Source organism: Episyrphus balteatus, chromosome 2 (genome assembly GCF_945859705.1).
Source record: "Episyrphus balteatus chromosome 2, idEpiBalt1.1, whole genome shotgun sequence".
NCBI lineage: Eukaryota > Metazoa > Arthropoda > Insecta > Diptera > Syrphidae > Episyrphus > Episyrphus balteatus.
The window spans coordinates 10354506-10376162 of NC_079135.1; the positions used below are offsets into that span (position 1 = coordinate 10354506).

Genomic DNA, 21657 nt, shown 5'->3' on the forward strand with positions numbered 1-21657 from the left:
GAGGTTATGTGAAAAAATTGTTGATACAAAAGCTGTAGATCTTTTTATTACCTACAACTTTGCCATACAACTTTTTTCTATACGATTTGTAGTTTTGTCGGAAATCGAGATATACCATTTTTTACCATTAAAAACTCAACCCACCCACTTCCCAAACTCGGCTCGCCCGTAATTTATTTTTCCTTTAATTTTCATCATATTCACCTCCTTTTTCAATGGGTTTCATTTTACTATGATTTTTTTGTACTTTTTAATGTTTTTGAAGGCATCGGCACTGGTCTATAACTTGAGAATTTTTATATTAAAAATTCTCAAGTTATGTTCAACTCTGAATGGCCCTAAATTGGAATTTGATATGAAATAAGCTCATTAGAATGTGATAAACAAATTTGTTTGAAGTACATATGCTAATCAACGTTTTGACTTCTATAGGGCTTTATAGAAATTACATTAAGCTGAAAAGTAAGCAGCTGGATAGTAACTATCAAAATCTATTGAAATGATCGATCATAAAAAATTTTCGTCCTCAAAAACTCTGGATTTAACTATTACTGTAACTTCTTAAAAATAGTGATTCAAAATGGCCCTTACATACAAAACTAGTGCGGCCCTGTATACTTTTTTGTTTCTATAATCTAAATCTAAACCATAACCAATTCTTATCGGCTTCAACAGGCGATTCTATAAAAATTCCAAACATCTATCTATAGGAACACTGGTACACACTGTGTATGTGTATAGTGTATATGAATGTATCTGGAATTGGACAAATGTTGCATGTAAACAAAAACAACAAGATGGTACACATAAAGATTAGTTTAGCTGCTGCTATAAAATTACAAAAACAACCATCAACATTATAAATATATCGCTCGAAACAAGTTGAGGCAACAGTTTAATACAAAACGTTAACAAGTTCACATCGAACACTATCCGAAAACATCTTTTCATATTCTCTGAACAAGATCGCTGATATTTGAGCAATATACATAGATTTGAAAGATCAATTTTGAAAAATACTCAATTTGGAAAAAAAAACTATAACAATTTTTATATCATCTTTAAAAAAATTTTAAATACAAAAAATAATAACAATTTAAATCAAAATGACTGGATACACAAATGGAAACAGCGTTATAAGTGCAAAGAAAGCAACTACCAATGGCGCCACAGGAAATGGCAATTCCAGCGGAACATACACTGCAACTGAAAATGCATTGTAAGTAAACAAAAAAAAAAAAAAACGTTAAAAATGTGAAAATCATTTTTTAATTCATGTTAACGATGACTTTTTAAACTACTTAATTCTGCAAGTGCTTGTTATTTTTTTTTATCCAATAAAATGTACTTCAATGTAATAATTGCATGAGCCGGTGCTATGTTTACTTAGCGATCCATAATGTAGCTAGAACAAGAAATAAAACGCAAGAATGTGCCCTATTTGTATCTAGAACCATTCTACATACTAAGGGGAGTCATGTTTCACTTGCCAATGCGAATTATTTCTTAAGGCCACAATTAAGTGCAGTGAAAGAAATTGATGTTTAATATTAAATTCTATATAAATTTATTCGAACAATTAGTTCTTTTAACAAAAAAATGTGAGTTAAATAGTTTAATTTGATAGGAGGAAGAGTTTAGTTGGGCAAAACATTTTTTAATCTATATTTTGTCTGTCATGGAAGGTTTTCAAAGTGTTGTGAGAAATTGCATTCATTTACAAAAGTGGTAATGTTTTTTTATTTCTCAATTTTATAACACAATGTTTTCGGATCCAAAAGATTTTTGATCTAAGTCTCGTCAGAAGGGTGGTTTTCAATTTGGCATCCAGACCTTCGGGCCTATTTTCCTTTTACCATTTGCGTTAGTTTAATGCAAATAAGTGTTAAAAATTGAAATTAAAATTCTTCAAAATTGAAAAAAAAAAAATACTACGAAAAAATTGTTAAAAACTTGGAAAAATGAGTGCGTATTGCGATTGCGTGAATTAAAGTCTAACTTAAGGTTTAATAGAATTCCGAAAATAAGAAAAGTGATATTACTTAAAGCCTTTACATTTTTCAAGAAATAAGGCCGGAAAAAAGGTGATTCTTTAAATTGGTTTGAACGGAGAATTCTCTAGGAAATACAAAATTTCACCTATCGTCCTATGGTATTTCTTTGTAAGAAATAACATTTAAAAAAAAAATTGTATTGCAATTTTCTACGCAAAAGTCAAAAAAAGTGCAAGATTACCTAATTAAAGTGCGAAATGCAAACATTTTTGAAAAGTTAAAAAGGAGAAACGTGATAGAAGTCATTATTTGGAACATTTTTGGCAATTTTCCATCAATCGTTTCACGTTTTTTGTTTTTCAATTTGTACATTTTGCACAAATTTTGTTCGCAATATTTTAATGAGCAAGTTTTCTTCCTATATAACAACTTCGCCAAATCATTATGTAAAGCATTTTTAACTTTTTATTTTTAACAAAATTTGAATGAATTCAATTAGCAAAATGGTGAATAGTAGTTTGCAAAAAGGTTAGTTAAATTGGTAAATGGTTGCCATCCAAAGTAAAAGTTGTCCGAATAGACTTAATTTTTTTTTAAATCGGCTCTAACGATTTTTATAGAATACATTATGTTCTTTTCAAAACTTTAAATTCGCCCTTTTTCAAATCAAATTCAACTATTTGCAAATCAAATTCACCTGTTTTCATAAGATACATATATTTTCGATTACATACCTTTTTTTGCTCGATTAGTCTGATACCTACCACAAAATTTTGAACATCATAAAATATTCTGATGTTGTTGTTATTTTCTTTTTGTACATTTCATGTAAAATTAAAACAATTGCGTCAGAAAATTATCAAAAATATAAATATATTTTATATACCTAGATGGTTACTAAATAAAAACAATCCAATAATGTCGTCAAGTAGGTACGTAATTTTCTTAGAACAATCCATAATAAATTGTCATTCTTGCGATTGTCATGCTTTTTAAAACAAAATAAATAAAAACAAATATTATTAAACTGTTTGGTCATATTCTTATCAATTTTTGGGGTCAATTAAGAGAATGATTACATTTATTTTTCGATAGATTTAAATTTTTATAAAAAAAAAAAACATCAAAGAGACCTACAAGAATTCAAGGTCTTATCTTGTATATAAAATTCTGTTAAGTTACTTATAATAATAGCTTCCTTAAAACAGAAAAATTCAAAAATCTATTTATTTAAAACTATTTTGTTTTGGCTTTGTTAAAAAAAAAAAAAAATGTGCGTTGTTTCTTTTTCTGCAAAAACAATTTTGTCACTTTTTGCTATTTCGCACTGAAATTCAATAACAATCTATTAAAAAAGTTAAAGTTAATTGATACAAATGTGCGTCAATTTATGTTGATGGTTCGGCATCGGCATCATATTTCTTTTTATCATCACACGCTCATAATAAATTGTCACTTCCTAACATAAATTGCTAAGTATCAATTTCTTTTTTTTTTTTTAATAATTAACAATGCGTTACAATTATTATTATTATAATAACATGACAGTTGTCTGAGGGTCTCAAATAAAATAATTTGAATGTGTATTCTCATCTCTTATCATCTGGTTCCGGTCTTTTTTCCATAGCAATAATGATTCTTGTTGACAAGTATTGTCACTACTTAAATGGATGTCACTTGTTAATTAACGGATTAGACCATCTTAAGGATGATTTAACACTTTACTTTGCTAGGGGATAATCAAGGAGGGAAATGATTATTTATTTAAATAAAAATCAGTGGGTGCTTTATTAAACAATTATGGTATTATAACTAACTACTAGTTGTGATATAGTAAATAATAATCAATTTCCTGGATTCAAGATACAACTAAAACAAAGTGAAAGTAATCAAACACTGAAAGTTGACAGACGATAGTGGTGAGTAATTTAAGACCAGTACAATGTTACATTCTACTTTCAGTTCGAATTTCTTTGGATTTTTCTTTTATAATAATTTTGTAGTTAATAATTTCACATGTTTTGTTAAAGTTTCCCAAGTGGTCATATCATAGATTCTATCAAACATTTAGTTATAAAATCTTTGAAAATGCTATAAAAAAAGTTTTTTTTTTATAAAAAACTGTGTTATCTTCTAAGTCTTCTGTTTTAACTATTTTATTAATCGTAGGAAATTTAACGAAAGATTACATTTCTAAGAAAACCAATTCAATCGGAAATAGTTTGTTGAATCATGTCAACAGTTTTTGTAAACAATTTAATTTCCTCATAAAAGAACTTAGCGCACGTTTTGTTTTCCAATAAACATTATTATAAAGTAATAAATTAGAATGCAATTGAACTTTGGGATACTAATAATGATAAATATTTAAAACAAAAAAAAAATAAACAATATTGTTATCCAAATCGAATTAATAGCAACATTGTCAAAATAAAAAATCTTTAAATAATTAGGTATTACCAAAATAGGTTTTTTTTTATTATCAGCAACAAAATCGGAAGATAAAGAGACCAGCCCCTTTCTTATCAAAATATTTATACAGTTATGTATGTATTTATGTATTAATAACTTGTTATCCAACTTGCGTAGATGATAAACTGATAATTTAAATCAGTGACGTATTTTTGCTTTAAAGGAACTAAATGTTTTTGAAGTTTTTCCAAAAGTTCTTATATAAACAATTTGTCCTTTTTGCACAACAACATCGATATCAAAACAACTAATATGTAAATTGTTAAAAGTTCTGAATTTTCACTACCAATACTGCAGACGACTTGAATGAAATCTTTTGCGACCTTTTCTTTAAGAAAAAAATGTGGAATTTTAACATACAAAAATGAATTGGTTTTTTTTTTTCTTCAAGCTACAAAACTTAAAAATATGAAGACCTTTCTAATTCAATCTCTTCGACTTGTAATTGTTGTAATTAATTTGTAGACATTTAATTTGTGTACAGTTGATAATAATTAAAAAACCTACAAGTATATTACTAACTAATTGACATGATGCATGATGATGATTGCTCTGTTCTATATCAATCTCATTCTAAATTGTGACACAGACATCAGATTCTTTCATGTTTAAGTTGCATAAACTTCAATCTATATTAATATGCTTTCCAGCATGTTTCTGATGTAGATGTTACATGATGATCTCTATAGGTCTAAATAAATTGAATAATGGAAGGGATAGTCTGTATAATTTAATTCTGAGGTATACAATTAAAATGTTGATATGAATAGGGAGTAGGTATTAATGTAAATATTGCTGATTTTGACTATTTTGAATGTTAGTTTAAGTTTTGTTTGCTATTAAGAGCGGAATTTATAGTCGTTACTCAAGTCTTGCGTTTGGCCACTTCAGCTACTCGTTAGGTTTGAGGAAAACCAAAGTTTTTCGTTAATTTTAGCTTATTATAGGTAAATACCCGAGGAAATATGCTGAAGTAAATGTTTGAGCACAAATTCTTCACAGACCGGAAAGTGAACATTTTCACTTGTGTAACACTATGAAATCCATTCTTAGTCTTTGAAGTTCTGAATTTTTATGTTACGTTCTTTAAAATGTATACCTTGTCATAATATATAATACTTTCCTTGCAAAAAGCATTTGTAAGATTCCAAAAATTATTTGATTCTTTTTCAAAATTAAAAAAAATAAAAAAAAAACAACAAAATTTTTAATTACAGACAAGAAGGCCAACAACAACCACAACAACTTTCACCCGATGAACAAATTCAGCTTGTTTTAAACGAAGAAAAGTTAGTAAAAATTATGAAACAAAATAAGAACATAAAATCATTCACCCCATTGTAAGTGTCCCACACAAGTATTTTTATTCAACCTTCTTCCTTTTTCCGAGGATGTTATTTATGATAAATGAGTAAAGAGAAAGTATGTATACAAGGCTATCAAAGCCCGAAACTTTACTGTAAAGCTAATTTAATAAAAGCTAAACTGAAAGTCTCTTATGTCCGCAGTTCTTTGGTCTTTAGCTTTGAGTTCTATAAAAATCTTATCAAGTTTCAAACTTTTTGAAATATTTTCTAAATGTACCTTCTTTAAGCGAGAATGTCCTGCGTACTTCTTCGAACGAATTCTTAGACATTTTTCGCAGCTATTGATTGTGTTTAGCTAGCGAACCAACAACACATAATATGTATTCATAATCATTTCATCCATTGGAAAACGTATTTTTTCATTTATTTCCATTCTTTCGCGACAAACACAATTTATTTTAACATTCTTCTTATTTATTCTTTTTTCCTTTTAGCTACTCTTATGAAATTATTAAAGAAATTGCCGATTACCTCACAGCTCGTACTCAAATTCGTCCAAAGATTGGAATAATTTGTGGTTCAGGTCTGAACTCTTTGGCTGATCACCTTGTGAACACTGATTCATTCGACTACGAGGATATTCCTAATTTCCCAGTTTCAACAGTTGAAGGACATGTTGGTCGTCTGGTCTTTGGATACTTGGAAGGCATGCCAGTTATGTGCATGCAAGGACGTTTCCATTACTACGAAGGATACCCATTGGCCAAATGCTCAATGCCAGTTCGTGTGATGAAACTCGTCGGTGTCACTGTTTTGATTGCCACAAACGCTGCTGGAGGACTTAATCCAAAATTCAAAGTCGGTGATCTTATGATTGTGCGAGATCACATCAATATGATGGGCTTTGCTGGAAACAGCCCCCTTCAAGGACCAAATGATCCACGTTTCGGACCTCGATTCCCACCCATGACCAATGCCTATGATTCGAAGATGGTTCGCAAAGCTCGCAAAATTGTCAAAGAAATGGGCGTTGAAAATGATGTGCACGAAGGTGTTTACACATGCTTGGGAGGACCGAACTATGAATCGGTTGCTGAATTGAAAATGCTGCGTACCATGGGAGTTGATGCTGTTGGCATGTCAACAGTTCATGAAGTCATCACTGCTCGTCATTGTGATATGACTGTGTTTGCATTCAGTTTGATCACCAACAAATGTGCTACCGACTATAATAGCAGTGAGGATGAAGCTAACCATGAAGAAGTCGTTAGTGTTGGAAGGATGCGTCAGGATACATGTGGAGAAGTTGTTTGTCGCATGGTTAGAGCTATCGGAGAAGATCTTAATTAAAGAATACAAAAATTGGAGATTTTAAAAGAAATAATTGTTATGTGTATGTCGTATAGAAAAACTAATTGTCAAAACTTTGTTTGTTTTAAGTTTTTTTTAGTCTTCTAGTGCCTTAGAATAGAAATTTTATGCAATCTTTTAGAAGATTTTGTCTAATCTCAATTTCATCATATATATAATTTTATTTATTTAACAAAAAAAGAACAAAAATATGTATACAATACTAGTGTAGTGTGTAAAAGAAAGTATTGCCTTCGGGCCTACTTATGTGAAGACACTGTTATTTGTGTATAGTTTTAAATTATTTTTTTATCAAATAAAGATGCGCATCATTGGTAAAATTAAATAGTTGTTTTTTACTCAACTACGTGACATTTTATAGATCAAAGAATGGTTTACTCATCCGATTTTATTGTTAAAAAATGGAACAATTTGCATTTAAATTACGATTTTGTACTACAAAAAAAAGTTGCGCATACACCTCAGTGACCCCCAGAGTTAAAAATTTAAAGAAATACAAATAAATCGCTGGCCAAATATTAGTACTTGCTGGCTCTTTTGTTGTTCATTTGTTGATTGTCAAAAGTTGAAAACGGTTGGGTTCTACATGTAAGATCTCACATATCTGATGGGGAAAAGCAGTACCAAATTTGGTAATTAAAAGGGCTTATTTATATTTTTTAACAATTGCGTACTTCTTTTTCAGTTCTCAATAGCTTAGCACTCTCAGATTAATTTAAAAAAAAAATACAAAAAAGAAATTGGCTTAGATATATAAAAAAAATATCTTAAAATAAGTTAATATTCCAGTACAAAAATCGGGTTTAAATATAAGAGAAAAAAATACCGAAAAATCCTGATTAATTAATGAGAGCGAATGTAACTTGTTTCTTGGAACTTGTTTCTTAAATAAATACGGCTCTTATGATTTCGATTAAAGGAGCATGGAGCATTTTGGACGTTCGGCGACCATTAATGAGATTGTAGCTACTGTAACTTGGGGATAATTTTTACTAAGTTCGTTTAACTGTATAACTGTATTACATTAAGAACTAGCTGACCCGGCGGACTTCGTTACACCTCTTCGGCTATTTACTTCCAATTTTGGAGTGTGTCAATCTTTTCCAAAAAAAAAATCGGGTCACAACATCAAATGTAGTATAAAGGGGTCGAACTACGGCATACGTTCGTTAACGCATTGACGCCTTATGTCTTTATCATTTTCTTCTGATTAAATAGAGAGAGAGAGCAATAGTCAAAACGTTAACGAACGTTTGCCTTAGTTCGACCCCAGGTCTTTATAAATAAAAGAATGTGTTTTTTTGAGTTCTATTGATCGCATTATCAAGATTGATGTTTGTAGGCTTAAAGTTTCTATAGGCGTGTTTTTTTCTACAACTCAGTAGCTACTCATTTTTTTATTTTATTCGAAAAACAATAAAAACAAATACTTACTTGTGTAATTTTTATTATTGTTTTGCGAATAAAATGAAAAATGAGTAGCTTCTGAGTATTAGAAAAAACACGGCTTATATTATTTAGAATATGAAATATTACGAATTTAGGCTATTCATATGATTTGGAAAGCTAACTTTTTTGAACCCCTTGAAAATAACATAAAGCCAGAACTTGAAAAAACCGTTAAAAAAAATTTGGAGTGGACCACGCTAACCATTTATGGTATGGAAATAAATTTAGACCGATTCTTAGACTTACCCGATGTACCCACATAATTTCATAAAAATCGTTCCAAAAATATATAAAAAATTTTTGGTTGGACCCCCCTAAATATTAAGTGGTATAAAAATAGATGTTGACCGATTTTAGACTTACCCGATATACCTAAAATTTCATAAAAATCATTTCAATAAAATATATAGAAATTTTTTTGATTGGACCACCCTAGCGATTTAATGATATGAAAATTCATGTTGGTCGAATTGCCGATTCTCAGACTTCCCGACATACACAGATGTACAAAATTTCATAAAAATCAGTCTAGCCGTTTCGAAGAAGTTTGATAACAAACACTGCGACATTAGATTTGTATATATTAGATATGTGCCCTTAATTATGAAAGTGGACTAAGGTTTATTTTCTTCACTCGGAGTTGAACAAAACTTGAGAATTTTTATATTAAAAATTCTCAAGTTATGTTCAACTCCGAGTGAAGAAAATGGACCTAAGTCACTCCTAAAAATGGCATCAAATCTAGCCTAAAAATAATTATTATTAAAGGGGTAAAGTTTATTTGAAAGCGAAATTGCATTAAATAAACTTCTTAATTGCTCCTCTAGGGAGTTCATAAAAGAAATATAATTAAATCGTTATAAGAAAATTATTATGTAAGTTTTTCTTCAAACAATGCAAAAAGTGACTTAGTCAACTTTCATAATCATGGGCACATATAAGATATTGTAATATTCGTAAAGTGTCAATGTATCTTGCAATGACTAAAAGACAAAATAATCAACTTTATATATGAAAATAAATAGGAAAGATGTTAAAAAGTGTGCTAACTTAAACAAAAATCCAAGAAATAGCATGAAAAAGGTCTTAAAAAGTATTTTACTACTTTGGTACTTTTTGCCCTCCCAGAGCCATTGCCCGGGCAAATGATATTAACCGATTTTTAATATTTTTTAAACCCTTCTTCGAAAAAAAACTGTTTTTCGATCCACCTTGCTATGCATTATGATAGCTATCTTACTTCGGTTACGGTGACACCGAATGTATTCGCTAACATCCCAATGTAATTGTAAAAGACAATCCAAATATTCGTAGGAACTCCAAACTTACTTTATTCTGAACTGAAAATTATACCAACTAAAAAATAAATCAAAGAATTATTAATTCAAAATAAAACACAAAAATGCATGATTTTTTTTCTAATTATAATTTCCAGTGACTAGAATTCTATTTTATTTGATCGTTTTTTTTTGAAAGATACTTTGGTATAATAGCATTGTTCTATATATTTTTTTTTTATTTTTTTTTTTGTTTTTCTAAAATTTTATCCTACTTAAATATTTTTTTTTTTAATTTTTTCATTTATTAATCTAATTTTGAATTATTTTTTAAAAATGTATTTAATATTAATTTAAATTTAAATATTTTTCATGAGTAAAAAAATTGGTGGCATATTTATTTAATTTTTATTTAATATTTAAACAACTTTTCTCAACTGTTTTTTTGCCAAAATAACAAAAAACAAATTGAAATTAAAAATAAATTCAAATAAAAATAGTCAGCCAAGGACAGACTCACGCCATGCGTCTTTAATAAATTCTATTGCACAATCCACACTTGTTTTGCATGTCAAATTACAAAAAAAAAAAAATATTAAGGCAAGAGATTACAAAGATGAAGAAAACCTTTTCCTTCCATCCTTCTTCTGAGTTAATGAAAATGTTTAATATTTTTTTTTTGTTTAAGAAAAAAATACAGCAGTGCTGTGTTTCCATTTCTTAAAAGGTGCAGTTTTTTTGTTTTGTCTACGTTTCTACGAGTGTGTTTTTTTGGTGTGATTGAATATTTTGTTTTGTTTTAAATGAAAAAAAACCCTTCCCCAACCATATTCTAATTACGCTTTCCCTCGCCATAGAAACCCGGCAATTCTGACTCCAATCGAAGCAACTGCACATAGGTAACCAACTTCCAGTCTTTTGTTTGATCATCTTCCTTAAATGTCGAATAGTACGATACTAATTCTTGAGATCCATCCTGATCCAAGTCAGCAATGAGAAGAGAATTCTCTTGGTTATTCAAATCTGGCTGACAGACAACTTCGTTTCCTTCATTTCGGCAGAATTGAATAATGTCGCTCTGGCTGGTGTTTTCAATCCTTGTATCCGATCCAATAAATATAACGAGAACAACCGTTTCAGTGATCATTTGTCGTTTGTAACTATTCAGTAGAAGACTACTGCTAGTTTTCTTCCTCGTGATATTGGCAGTGCTACGTTCCACACGAGCTATCTTCTCCGGAATCGTGTAGGTATGACGTTTCTGAACCAAATGATCAAAGATATTAAACTCGCTGGTGGGGAAATCCGATTCATCTTTGTCCTCCTCACGCTTCTTGCGATGACTATGCAAAGTCGAGTCATTATTCCATTTCCAGAATTTCATCACAAATCCAGACATCTTGGATTTGCTATTCTTAAAGTGCCATTGAGCTGGGACCATCCCATACATTCCAGGATTGGTGAAATTACGAACTACATTCACCCGTCCGTTACGCTCCTCACTGAGAATAAAGGAGACATTACAATCATCTGGACATTTTCCACGATTTTCAACAATCAACTCTCGACCACTCAGCGAGTAGATATTCCTTTGAGCTTCTGTTTCTTTTCGCTGCCCATAATGACGATGTTGAGAGATCTTTAAAGCAGGAGTAAGTTTCTCACTCTTAATCGATCGATTTGTGACCAGCGAAAAGAGTTCCGTGAGTGCCTTGGAGCGTTGGGCTTCTGTGCTATTACGAACACAGTTAAAAGTGATTATGTGATTCTTTTCCAATTGGAACTTCCTAAGGACATCACATTCATGGACTTTGTATCCATCTCCTATGGGTTTTCCAATTCTCCCCGAGATGATTCGAAGGAGATTTCTAGCTCCCGATGGGGCATCCCCATGGAAGTCTATATGAGGAGTTATAAAGTTCCTCGGTTTCATATCGAGAATTGGAGATGTGGTCGCCAATAGAATCTCATATATCCCATCTCCGTCTAAATCAGGAAGAATCACAGGGAAATCCAAAACATCGACTTTAGTCAGAGATCTCACCCTGAATTTCCAGTGCCATTGTCCAGAAATCGGATTAATGACACCGAGTTCGCCAAACTCATCAATGACCAAACAATCTGGCTTTCCATTCTTGTCGATATCAATCAGAGTACAGTCGATTGTGATGGGTTCATCGACCATTTCATCGAACCAAGCGATGGCTCCAGAGCTTCCAATCAATGAAATGATTCCATTTCTTTTGGTGTTTGATGGTTCAAACTCAGGAAAGAAGGCATCACCTCGATAGAGGAAAATGAGATTCTTTTCCCAGTTCCTTAACCCATCAACGACATTAATGACACCTTTCAATTCGATCTTGGTATAGTTATTAAGCCAGTTGTGGGTTTTAATGCGATCTGGAGGAGCTGGACAAGTGCCTTCTTCGCTACACGGGATAACCCAGAGAAAGATGACGACTGTCAGCACACAGAGAAGAATCGAACCGATGAAACAACACTTTCGAGTGGTTGTCATTGGTTCGTCTTTGGTCTCTGGAGGTCCCAGAATCGCGACATTATCGGCATCGGTTTGATGACGTTCTTCGCCGTCGCTATTGAAGCTGGTGAAATTACTGCCACCGTCCATGACACTGCGGAAAGAGTTCTGCAGAGACATGCTGCTGCTGTGATGCATTTGATGGCCGTTCGGATACTTTTGGTGGTATTGCAAGTTGGTGCGAGTGTGGAAGCCTTGTTGTTGGTGTCGTTGGCTGTTTCTTTGTCTCGATTGACGCTGTTGTTGTTGTTGTAAATTGTTATGATTGGTTTGATGATATTGTTGCTGTTGTTGGTTCTGCTGTGGCTGTTGTTGACGACGAGAAGTGTGACGACTTGAATTGTGTATTTCTTCTTCGCTGTCAGAATCAGACATTACTTGACTTAATGGCGCGTATATGCCCTGCTGTGAATCACTGCTGAGCATTTTAACTAGGAAAAGCGAAAGACAAAAAAAAAACAAAGGTTCTTAAGTTCGCAAATAGAAAAATCAATAAACTTGAGACTTTTTCTTTCTTGTTGATAGTTTTCTGTGTTCTGTTTTATTTTAGATAGGAGCTTACCTTAAATTGAAAACGTGTAGACATGCAATTGTAAGACAACATTTTTTAATGCATAACACAAATTGTTTCAAGTAATTTTTTTGATTTTTTTTAAACAATTTTAATTTTTCTGTGAAAGCCGAAAAAATACAAAAAATTTTTCAAGGAAAAATATTTGACAGTTTAATTAATTTTGGAAAGATGTCAGTTTTTTTAGTACTGGAATGTTGGTGTTGGAATGTTAGTACTTAAGGGACGGGTTTAACTATGGTCCGTTCTTTTATTGAACAATGTTAACTATTGTTGTTATGTCAAAAAAATCGTTGTATTTGTTTTTGTTAGATTTTGTTACAAAATGTCAACTTTGATTTAGGAACGACTAAATGTTACATTTTGTTGATCTGTCAAAACAAAATTTTTTGAGATTAATTTTATGAATGAATAAACAAGAAAGAATTAATTTGGTACTGAAATAATTCTTTTTAATTGAATTCTAAGCAAATTGAAACAAAAATATGCATTCAATAATTTCAAATATGGAAACAAACAAGAAATTCTCTTCTCACATCATCCCCTCTCTTCCCCATTTAGTTGTGTTTGACAGATTAACATTGAAACTCAAGTCCAGGAGCTGAGTTGGAAAAAGTAACAAAATGTAACTATTTGACACTTCAACACTGGATTTAGGAACGATGTTGTGACGTCACGATGTTACACTTTGTAACTTTTTTCTCATTTAGGAAATGAAAGTTAACTATTGTTAACAATAGTTAACATCGTCGAATAAAAGAACGCATCACTAGTGTACCTACTTTTAAGTATTTGTTCAAAAGATTTCAAGACACCATCGTGCCCTGGGACAATATTTTGAAATAGAGAAGACTGGTATTTTTAAACCTTTTTGAATGGCAACTAGAAATAATTTGAAAGGTTTCTCAAAAAGATTTACCAATCTTTCAAGCTAGGCTTAGTTCTGAATATAATTTTTGCTTCAATCGCACACGAAAGTAATAATTGTGGGACAAAATTGGGAATTCACGAGCATATTTAACTTAAGTTCACTTTGATTTTTTCCAATATAACATTTTTAAAGCCTAGTACGTAGCTGAAGCGAAACGAAATTTTCCGTACAAAAATAGAACATCTTGAAAGAAATTAATTTTTTTTTTGTTGACAGCCCTATTCTGACAAACCTCACTGATACCTCACAAGTCACAAAGAACCTCACAAGGTGAAGATAACCCGATTTTGTGAGGATTTATTTCTCTCAAACTTCTTACAAACAAATTTCAAACTTGTGAGTTGTGATTGTGACCTCCTTCAGAGCAGATCACAAATCGAAAGTTTTGTAATTAGAAAACCTCATAACATCAAATTCAGCTCATCTTGTGAGGTTCTTGTGACTTGTGAGGTTTGCCAGAATAGGGCTGGGTAGCTATTTTGGAGAGTAAAGTGAGTCGTCTCGCCAACTTGCCTTTCTCATCTCACTTCACTCGCAAAATTGATTTGTTAAAGCCTGTTTTCACAAATTATCTCATTTCGAATGTCAAATTCTATAGAAAAAAAAATTGAGTTTGAAATCTGAACTGACTCTAGTGAAAACAGGCTATTTGGCTATTTCAGAGAAATGAGAAAAGCCTAAACTACATTGGGTCAAAAGGTATAACTAAAACGGCCACTTCTTGCAAAAAGTCAAAAAGTGAAAATTTTCAAACTCATTTTTTGACAGTTTTTCCGACCACAAAATTAAAAATAATGATGCAGAAAGCTTATTTTTTGGTTTAAAAAACAATTTTTATAGTTTTTTACACAAACAAATAGCGCTAGAAAGAAATAAAAATGTTTACTTTTGTAAATTTCCTACTTTTTCACTTTTTAGGTCATTGTAGTTATGGCTAAAGGCTTAACTACATTCACCACTTTTTGAAAAAGTACAAAAGTGAAAATAGTTTTTTTCTCTCTACCGAAATTTTGTTGTAAAAAAGGGTTTAAAAATTGATTTTTTGACAAAAAAAAGCTTTCTGCATCATTTGTTTTAATTTTCTGTTTTCACAAATTATCTCATTTCGAATGTCAAATTCTATAGAAAAAAAATTGAGTTTGAAATCTGGGGTCGAATCACCGCACACGATTACGTTCATACGTTATCGTTTTGACTATTACTCTCTCTATTTAATTAGTAGAGAAAGATAGGGACACATAGCAACCATTCGTTAACGAACGTATGCCGTAGTTCGACCCCTGAACTGACTCTGGTGAAAACAGGCTATATTTGGCTATTTCAGAGAAATGAGAAAAGCCTAAACTACATTGGGTCAAAAGGTATAACTAAAACGGCCACTTCTTGCAAAAAGTCAAAAAGTGAAAATTTTCAAACTCATTTTTTGACAGTTTTTCCGACCACAAAATTAAAAATAATGATGCAGAAAGCTTATTTTTTGGTTTAAAAAACAATTTTTATAGTTTTTTACACAAACAAATAGCGCTAGAAAGAAATAAAAATGTTTACTTTTGTAAATTTCCTACTTTTTCACTTTTTAGGTCATTGTAGTTATGGCTAAAGGCTTATACTATGTTTCCACCTACGCTAAATCCGAGATTTAGCTAAGTAGATTTAGAATAAATCTCGAGATTTATTTTAAATCTACTTCGCTACATCTCAGATTTGGGTTCAGCTACCCTAAATCTAAGATTTTCACCTACTTTCAATCCGAGATTTAGAATAAAACTCGAGATTTGTGCTAAATCTACTTAGCTAAATCTCGGATTTAGGGTAGGTGGAAACGTAGTATTAACTACATTCACCACTTTTTGAAAAAGTACAAAAGTGAAAATAGTTTTTTTCTCTCTACCGAAATTTTGTTGCAAAAAAGGGTTTAAAAATTGATTTTTTGACAAAAAAAAGCTTTCTGCATCATTTGTTTTAACTTTCTAGCCCGAAAAACCATACAAAAATGCGTTTGAAAATGTTCACTTTTGTACTTTGTCACTTTTTGAGCCAATGTATAGTTAAAGCCTGGTACGCTGCTCGCGCTAAAATTTAGCTGAGATAAAATTCCCATACAAGTTATCGATAACTTGTATGGGAGCTAAAATTTAGCGCGAGCAGCGTACCAGGCTTTAAGGCTTAAAAAGTGAAAAAAGTATAAAAGTGAACATTTTCAAAAACATTTTTGTAAAGATTTCGGGCTTGAAAATTAAAACAATAATGATGCAGAAAGCTTAATTTTTGATCTTAAGCCTGGTACGCTGCTCGCGCTAAATTTTAGCCAAGATAAAATTCCCATACAAGTTATCGATAATTTGTATGGGACTCATTTAAGCTCGGCTAAAATTTTTCGATAATTTGTATGGGAGCTAAAATTTAGCGCGAGCAGCGTACCAGGCTTTAAAAATAATTTGAATACTTTTTTTTAGAAAAAAATTGCGGTAGCGAGAAAAAAATACTTTCGCTTTTGTACTTTTGCAAAATGTGGACAATGTAGTTAATAGGTGGTTTCCATTTCCACTGCAGCCCAAATGAGATAATTTCGCAAATAAGGTCAGTTCAAATTTCAAATTCAATTCTTTTCTATACGATTTGACATTCGAAATGAGATAAACATCTTACATATTCATGAAAATTTAACATATTTTGGTAAAATTTCTTACATACAAATTTTGTCAGCTCTTTAACCACATTTACCATTTCACCAGGCATACCACGATCACGCGGGTTCATGAATACCCCTGTTATATTTTTTCTTTTAATTATTTTATTTTGTTTTTTCTTTAATTGTGAAAAAGAATATAGTTGAAAGTAATGATTTATTAACTTATTTATGTGACCATTATTATTGAAGCAATGCACAAATGTGATAAAACTTAATTTTTAATTTTTTTTTATACAAATATTCGATAACGAAATCTTGAACGAAATTAAATTTGTTTTGTTTTTGCTCTGAAACTTATTTTCTGATGTTTTTTCTTGAATTTTTTTATTTGTAATTTTATTATTTTTACTTTGCTCTAATAACCGATAATATTTTTTCATTAAAATTTTCGCTTTTAGAGACTTGCAAACATTTTTGTTTCGCTTCAGCTGCGTACTAGGCTTAATATAAAAAATATCATGAGAATAAATTCTTCCTAGTGAAGGCTCAACCTTAAAGAGAAAAAAATTCCCTCATCGAACACTGTGATGAAAATCATCCCTTTCCTGGAATATGTTTCTTTGACATTTAATTTTCCAATTAGAATTCCATTGGTTGTGTCTCTTTTGTGAAAAGTTGTGTGAAAACGAGGCGCCGCCACCAAAAAAATCCACTCAAGGAAAAAGAAAAAAAAAAAAAAAGATAAACTAGGGCAATTGTTTTGTAACTTGCACAATTCCTCGCTATTGAAATTCATTTAAATCAGTGAAATTATTTTTCATTAACATTATAAAATTCATTCGTGAGTCTGCACAAGTACATTAAAATCCATAAAAAAAAACTCAAATCCAAGTCACGACGAAAAAAGTAGTGAAGAAAAAAAAAACAAGAAAAAAAGGGAAACAAAAGTGATATCGAATCGAATCTCTCTTGAATCGCAATGTCCTCAAACATGGCGTCGACCCTGGAGGAGCAGCAAAGCCTTCGCGAGTGTGAAAATTACATTCAAACGCATAATATCCAGCGCGTATTGAAGGATTGCATTGTCCAATTGTGCGTTAGTCGTCCGGACAATCCTGTCCAATTTTTGAGGCAATATTTTCAAAAGTTGGAAAAGGTAAGTTTTTTGTTTTTGTATAAAATTTGTGTTTTTTTCTTTCTTTTTTTTTATCATGATGTTGGATTTTTCTCTTGGTAAAATTTGCTATTGCCGTTAGAAGCCGTTAGTTAGAGGGAGATGGTTATATGATTATGGGGCGGTAATGGAAGAGAATTTTTTTTCATCATTCCAATGGAAAATTGACAGGTGGAAGAATTTGACGTATAGCTTATTGGAATATTTTTTGTTTACATGTTTTTTTTTCTTTTTGAAATGAAAAAATTCCGATAAGAAAAAAAAGTTACAATTATTTTTGGCTAATATTTATGCAAACATTTTGCAGAAATAAAATAGTTGTTAAAAATGAGAGAAGAATTATTATTTAATAATTTATGTATCTTTTTTTATAGAATTATTTTACAAAAAATACAAATTTTTGGTAAAAACATTTTTTCGTCGTCCTGGGAAATGGCTGATATGTATTAAAATTATGTTTTACAAAACTCATATAATTAAATGCTTTCTTGAGCTTGCAAGAAATTTTACATTCTAGAATGACAATGACCCAAAGCACAAAGCCCTTTAAAATGTACATAAACTAGAATGTGTGTTGGCAATCTTTTATTTTAAAGATAGAGAAATCATAACAGAATTTTCAAAAAAATATGAAAAATTAAGGTTTACTTTATTTAATAAATGGGTGGTATAGTTATGGTGACCATATTTTTAAATTTGAAATAATGAACTCAAACAAACAGTTCACCGAGTTTCTAACTACTGTTTTTTTTTTTTATTTCAAAAAGTTGCACAAAAACAAATCTCCAAAATACAAATTCCACATTTTTTAAAATGTTGAAATTTTTGTTTAAAGCTTCCCGTCCAACTTGCTTCTTTAGTCCTCTAACTTTTTTCCCGTAGTGCAATTTTCAAAAAAAAAAAAATTTTAAATGCTCGAATATTCGTCAAAAGCCTCAGGGTCACAAGGGTTAAAATCGCATGTAATTACATTATGATTTTTGTACATTCAGAAAACTGGGACACGTTCGCATTATCATGAACATTTTTATGTTTTTTGGCACAAAATAATTCATAATGAACATGTCCTTCAAATAACCCTTTGTTTTCCGGTGGTTACAATAAGAAACCACCTTTTAAACTTTAATTTTTTACTTTTTGTCCCAATTAAATATATCAGCAAATACCTGGCTCAGAAGTTTGCTAATATAATGATATTTACTAGTGCAATGGATATATTTTTTTCTGGTACGATATTCTAGAAATATTTAAAGTTTTTTCAACGTTTTTTTAAATTTTTTTGAGAAAAAAATTGATCCGGGCAACAAAGGGATAATGAACAGTTCATTATTATAATGAACGGATGGTCACCGTTAGTCACCGTATAGTTCAAACCAAATTTTTTCAGAATTTTCAACATGGTAATTGCTATACGCTCTTGCGCAAATAAATACAAAATATAATATCTACTTTGGGTATCTCACATAAACCAAAACCACCCACCTGTAGAAGAAGCTAGAATTACCAGGAATTATATCCGCATTCATAGCAATTCCATCCAAAATTTTGCTTGCCTAACTCCCTAAACCCATAAGTTGGAAGCAATTTCATGAATACAACAAATTTGAATGCAACACTCACTTTTAATTTGTTTTTATCCAATATAAATCTATTGCTCTTTGAATTAAACTGAAATACATATTCATACAGAAACGTTTTCGTGGAAATTTTTAGGATTATATTTTGTAGATTCTATTCTTAGTTTAAGTGTTTGGAAAATTATAATTTCTTCAATACTACTCATATATGTATCATACATTTCCGAGAACGCACACAGAAATTGGTAACATAGCTCGTTACACGTTGTTAAAAGCATTAATTTTTAATTTCACGAGAAATGAGTAGGTATGTACTAGACTAGGTATAGAGCGTAAAATAAAATATTCACTTAATTTTAAACAATTCTTATGTGAATGTGTAAACAAAAACCAAATTTGGTAATCAAAATCCAATTTTATGAGTTGAATTTTATCAAAATTAGATGAATTTAAATGCTTACACTATTTTCATTACTTCGTCTAGCTTTTTATTTCTATGTTGGTTACGGTGCCCTGTAAAGCACTGTTCAAATGAAAGCGAATGAACGAACAAATGAAATTTAATGTATTTATAAAGTATTTTTTTTTTTTTTAACAAAAACTGTATTTAACAGTGGCAAGCTAACTAGTGTTTGATTTTTTCAAAGAAAATTAGGTACAACATTTCAATTTCAAAAATAAGAAAAATTTGAGAAAATCAATAGTTCGTACGAACCAATTTGTTTTTTCATTGTTTACTTATTTTAGATATTAAAACGTTTTTTTTTTTTTGAAAAATTTAAACTGAAGTTAGCTTGCTACTGTTTGAAAGATTTTTTATTAAAAAAAATACTTTAGAAATACATACATTAAATTTCATTTGTCCGTTCATTCGTTTGTCGCTCTCATGTAAACAGTGCTTAAGGGTGCTTTCATAAATGCATGGTTGCGCAAGTCTGACGAATGCATAGCTTTCATTAATGCAAATGACAAATGTCAGGTGTTCATAAATGTAAAACGCAAATATTTGCAGCGCAAATGTGCAAATGAAAAAATTCCCATGCGCAATGAATTTAAACATGAAAAAAGAAGGAACATGACGTAAAAAATGATACAGCTTTCCTTTATTTCTCAATTCTATCAAAATTTTGAATGGAAATTCAAAATTCAAGTCAAAATAACAAAAATAGCCGCAAATTTCTTGCATATAATAAATTTGTAAACATTTGGAGAAATGTTTAAAAAAATTATTTTTTTCTTAAAGGGTGGAATTGGTTTATTTTGGAGAAGAGGCTGAATTGAAACTTCAAACTTTTCACAAAAGACCCAAATCAGAAAAATTGTTCATAAATTCAAAGTAAAATACATGCGCAAATGGTTTTTCTGACATTAGTCTGATCGCAAATGACCGCATGTAAACAAAGCAACCATGCAATTATGAAAGCACCCTAATTCAAAGAGATAAATAAGATGGTCACATTTTTAAACTTTGTTGATTATCTTACATGCAGGTTATCTGAACAAATTTACTATTGCAAATTTACAAAGAAGAACTTATAAGAAGCAATGTGATAAAAACAATAAACCAACACTATTACCGTGCGGCTATTACCGTGCAGTATTTTTCACAAAAAATACTGCTGTATGTGCGTCACTAGAATACATATAGTTTAGCAGGCTTTTAAATTAGGTTAAAATGATGAAAAAAGCGTGGACAAAATTAATTTTAGTTTAGAAAATTGAAACTTTGAAATTAATCGTACATGCAAAAATAAAAGCACTTCCACTATGCACAACCGCGAAAGGTATTAGAAAATACACTATAAAACGATAGGCGAGCAGAGAGAAAATTAATTAAAAAACTATGTAGTTGAAACTTTAGAGGTTTTACACCTGAAATCGAGCGAATAAGTCGTTTCAATGCGAGGGTAGTGTGATGGTTTTGCACCATCATTGAAGTTTAAAATGTGCACAGCATATAAAATGCTAAAATGAAGAATAAGAACATTATATGGTCAAATAAGATAACAACAAGATAAGATTGCATTTGGCAGAAAGAAAATGTTGTTGAAAGTGGTAATTCGGATCGAAAATAAACCAACTAAACCCTTCCAGATGGATATTAGTTCTATTTCCTTGATTAAGGAAGGAAGTACGTTTTTTTGGTAATTTTTGGTCTCGAAGAACGAGAACGTATGTTACCTTCCGAAGCCCTCTTAAAAAAGAAAAATGAAAATTCCTTGAAACTATTTTATTTTTATGAAAATAAGAATACATTTTATTCTAAAAAATGATAGCAAATGTCTGTCAGTGAGTTTTGAATAAAATTGGTTCAGCCTTATATGAAATATACGCGATAAACCAAACAAAATATTTCAATTTTT

At 30.7% G+C, this 21657-nt stretch overlaps 3 protein-coding genes across 4 annotated transcripts in view; 2 read left to right on the top strand and 1 right to left on the bottom strand.

Moving 5' to 3' along the window:
• Positions 1-881: 881 nt before the first annotated feature.
• On the top strand, positions 882-7469 carry LOC129909170 (purine nucleoside phosphorylase). 2 transcript variants are annotated; one of them, XM_055986174.1, is made up of 3 exons: positions 883-1219; positions 5684-5755; positions 6268-7469. In XM_055986174.1, exons 1-3 carry the CDS (start codon positions 1107-1109, stop codon positions 7121-7123), a joined length of 1041 nt encoding a protein of 346 aa, XP_055842149.1. In that variant the 5' UTR covers positions 883-1106; the 3' UTR covers positions 7124-7469. The 2 variants fall into 2 exon arrangements, with proteins under 2 accessions (XP_055842150.1, XP_055842149.1); XM_055986175.1 differs by lacking the exon at positions 5684-5755 and having other exon boundaries at positions 882-1219.
• A 2527-nt stretch (positions 7470-9996) lies between these two features.
• Positions 9997-13121, bottom strand: LOC129910728 (uncharacterized). Its single transcript, XM_055988218.1, has 2 exons — positions 12972-13121; positions 9997-12840 (listed from the first exon to the last, which is right to left on the bottom strand). Exon 2 carries the CDS (start codon positions 12833-12835, stop codon positions 10703-10705), a length of 2133 nt encoding a protein of 710 aa, XP_055844193.1. The 5' UTR covers positions 12836-12840; positions 12972-13121; the 3' UTR covers positions 9997-10702.
• Positions 13122-17201: 4080 nt separating this feature from the next.
• LOC129912540 (cAMP-dependent protein kinase type I regulatory subunit) overlaps positions 17202-21657 on the top strand; it is a 96981-nt gene continuing 92525 nt past the window's right edge. The window contains exon 1 of the mRNA XM_055990829.1: positions 17202-17699. Coding sequence (XP_055846804.1) covers positions 17523-17699 — 177 coding nt within the window. The 5' untranslated portion in view covers positions 17202-17522. The remainder of the gene's footprint in view (positions 17700-21657) is intronic.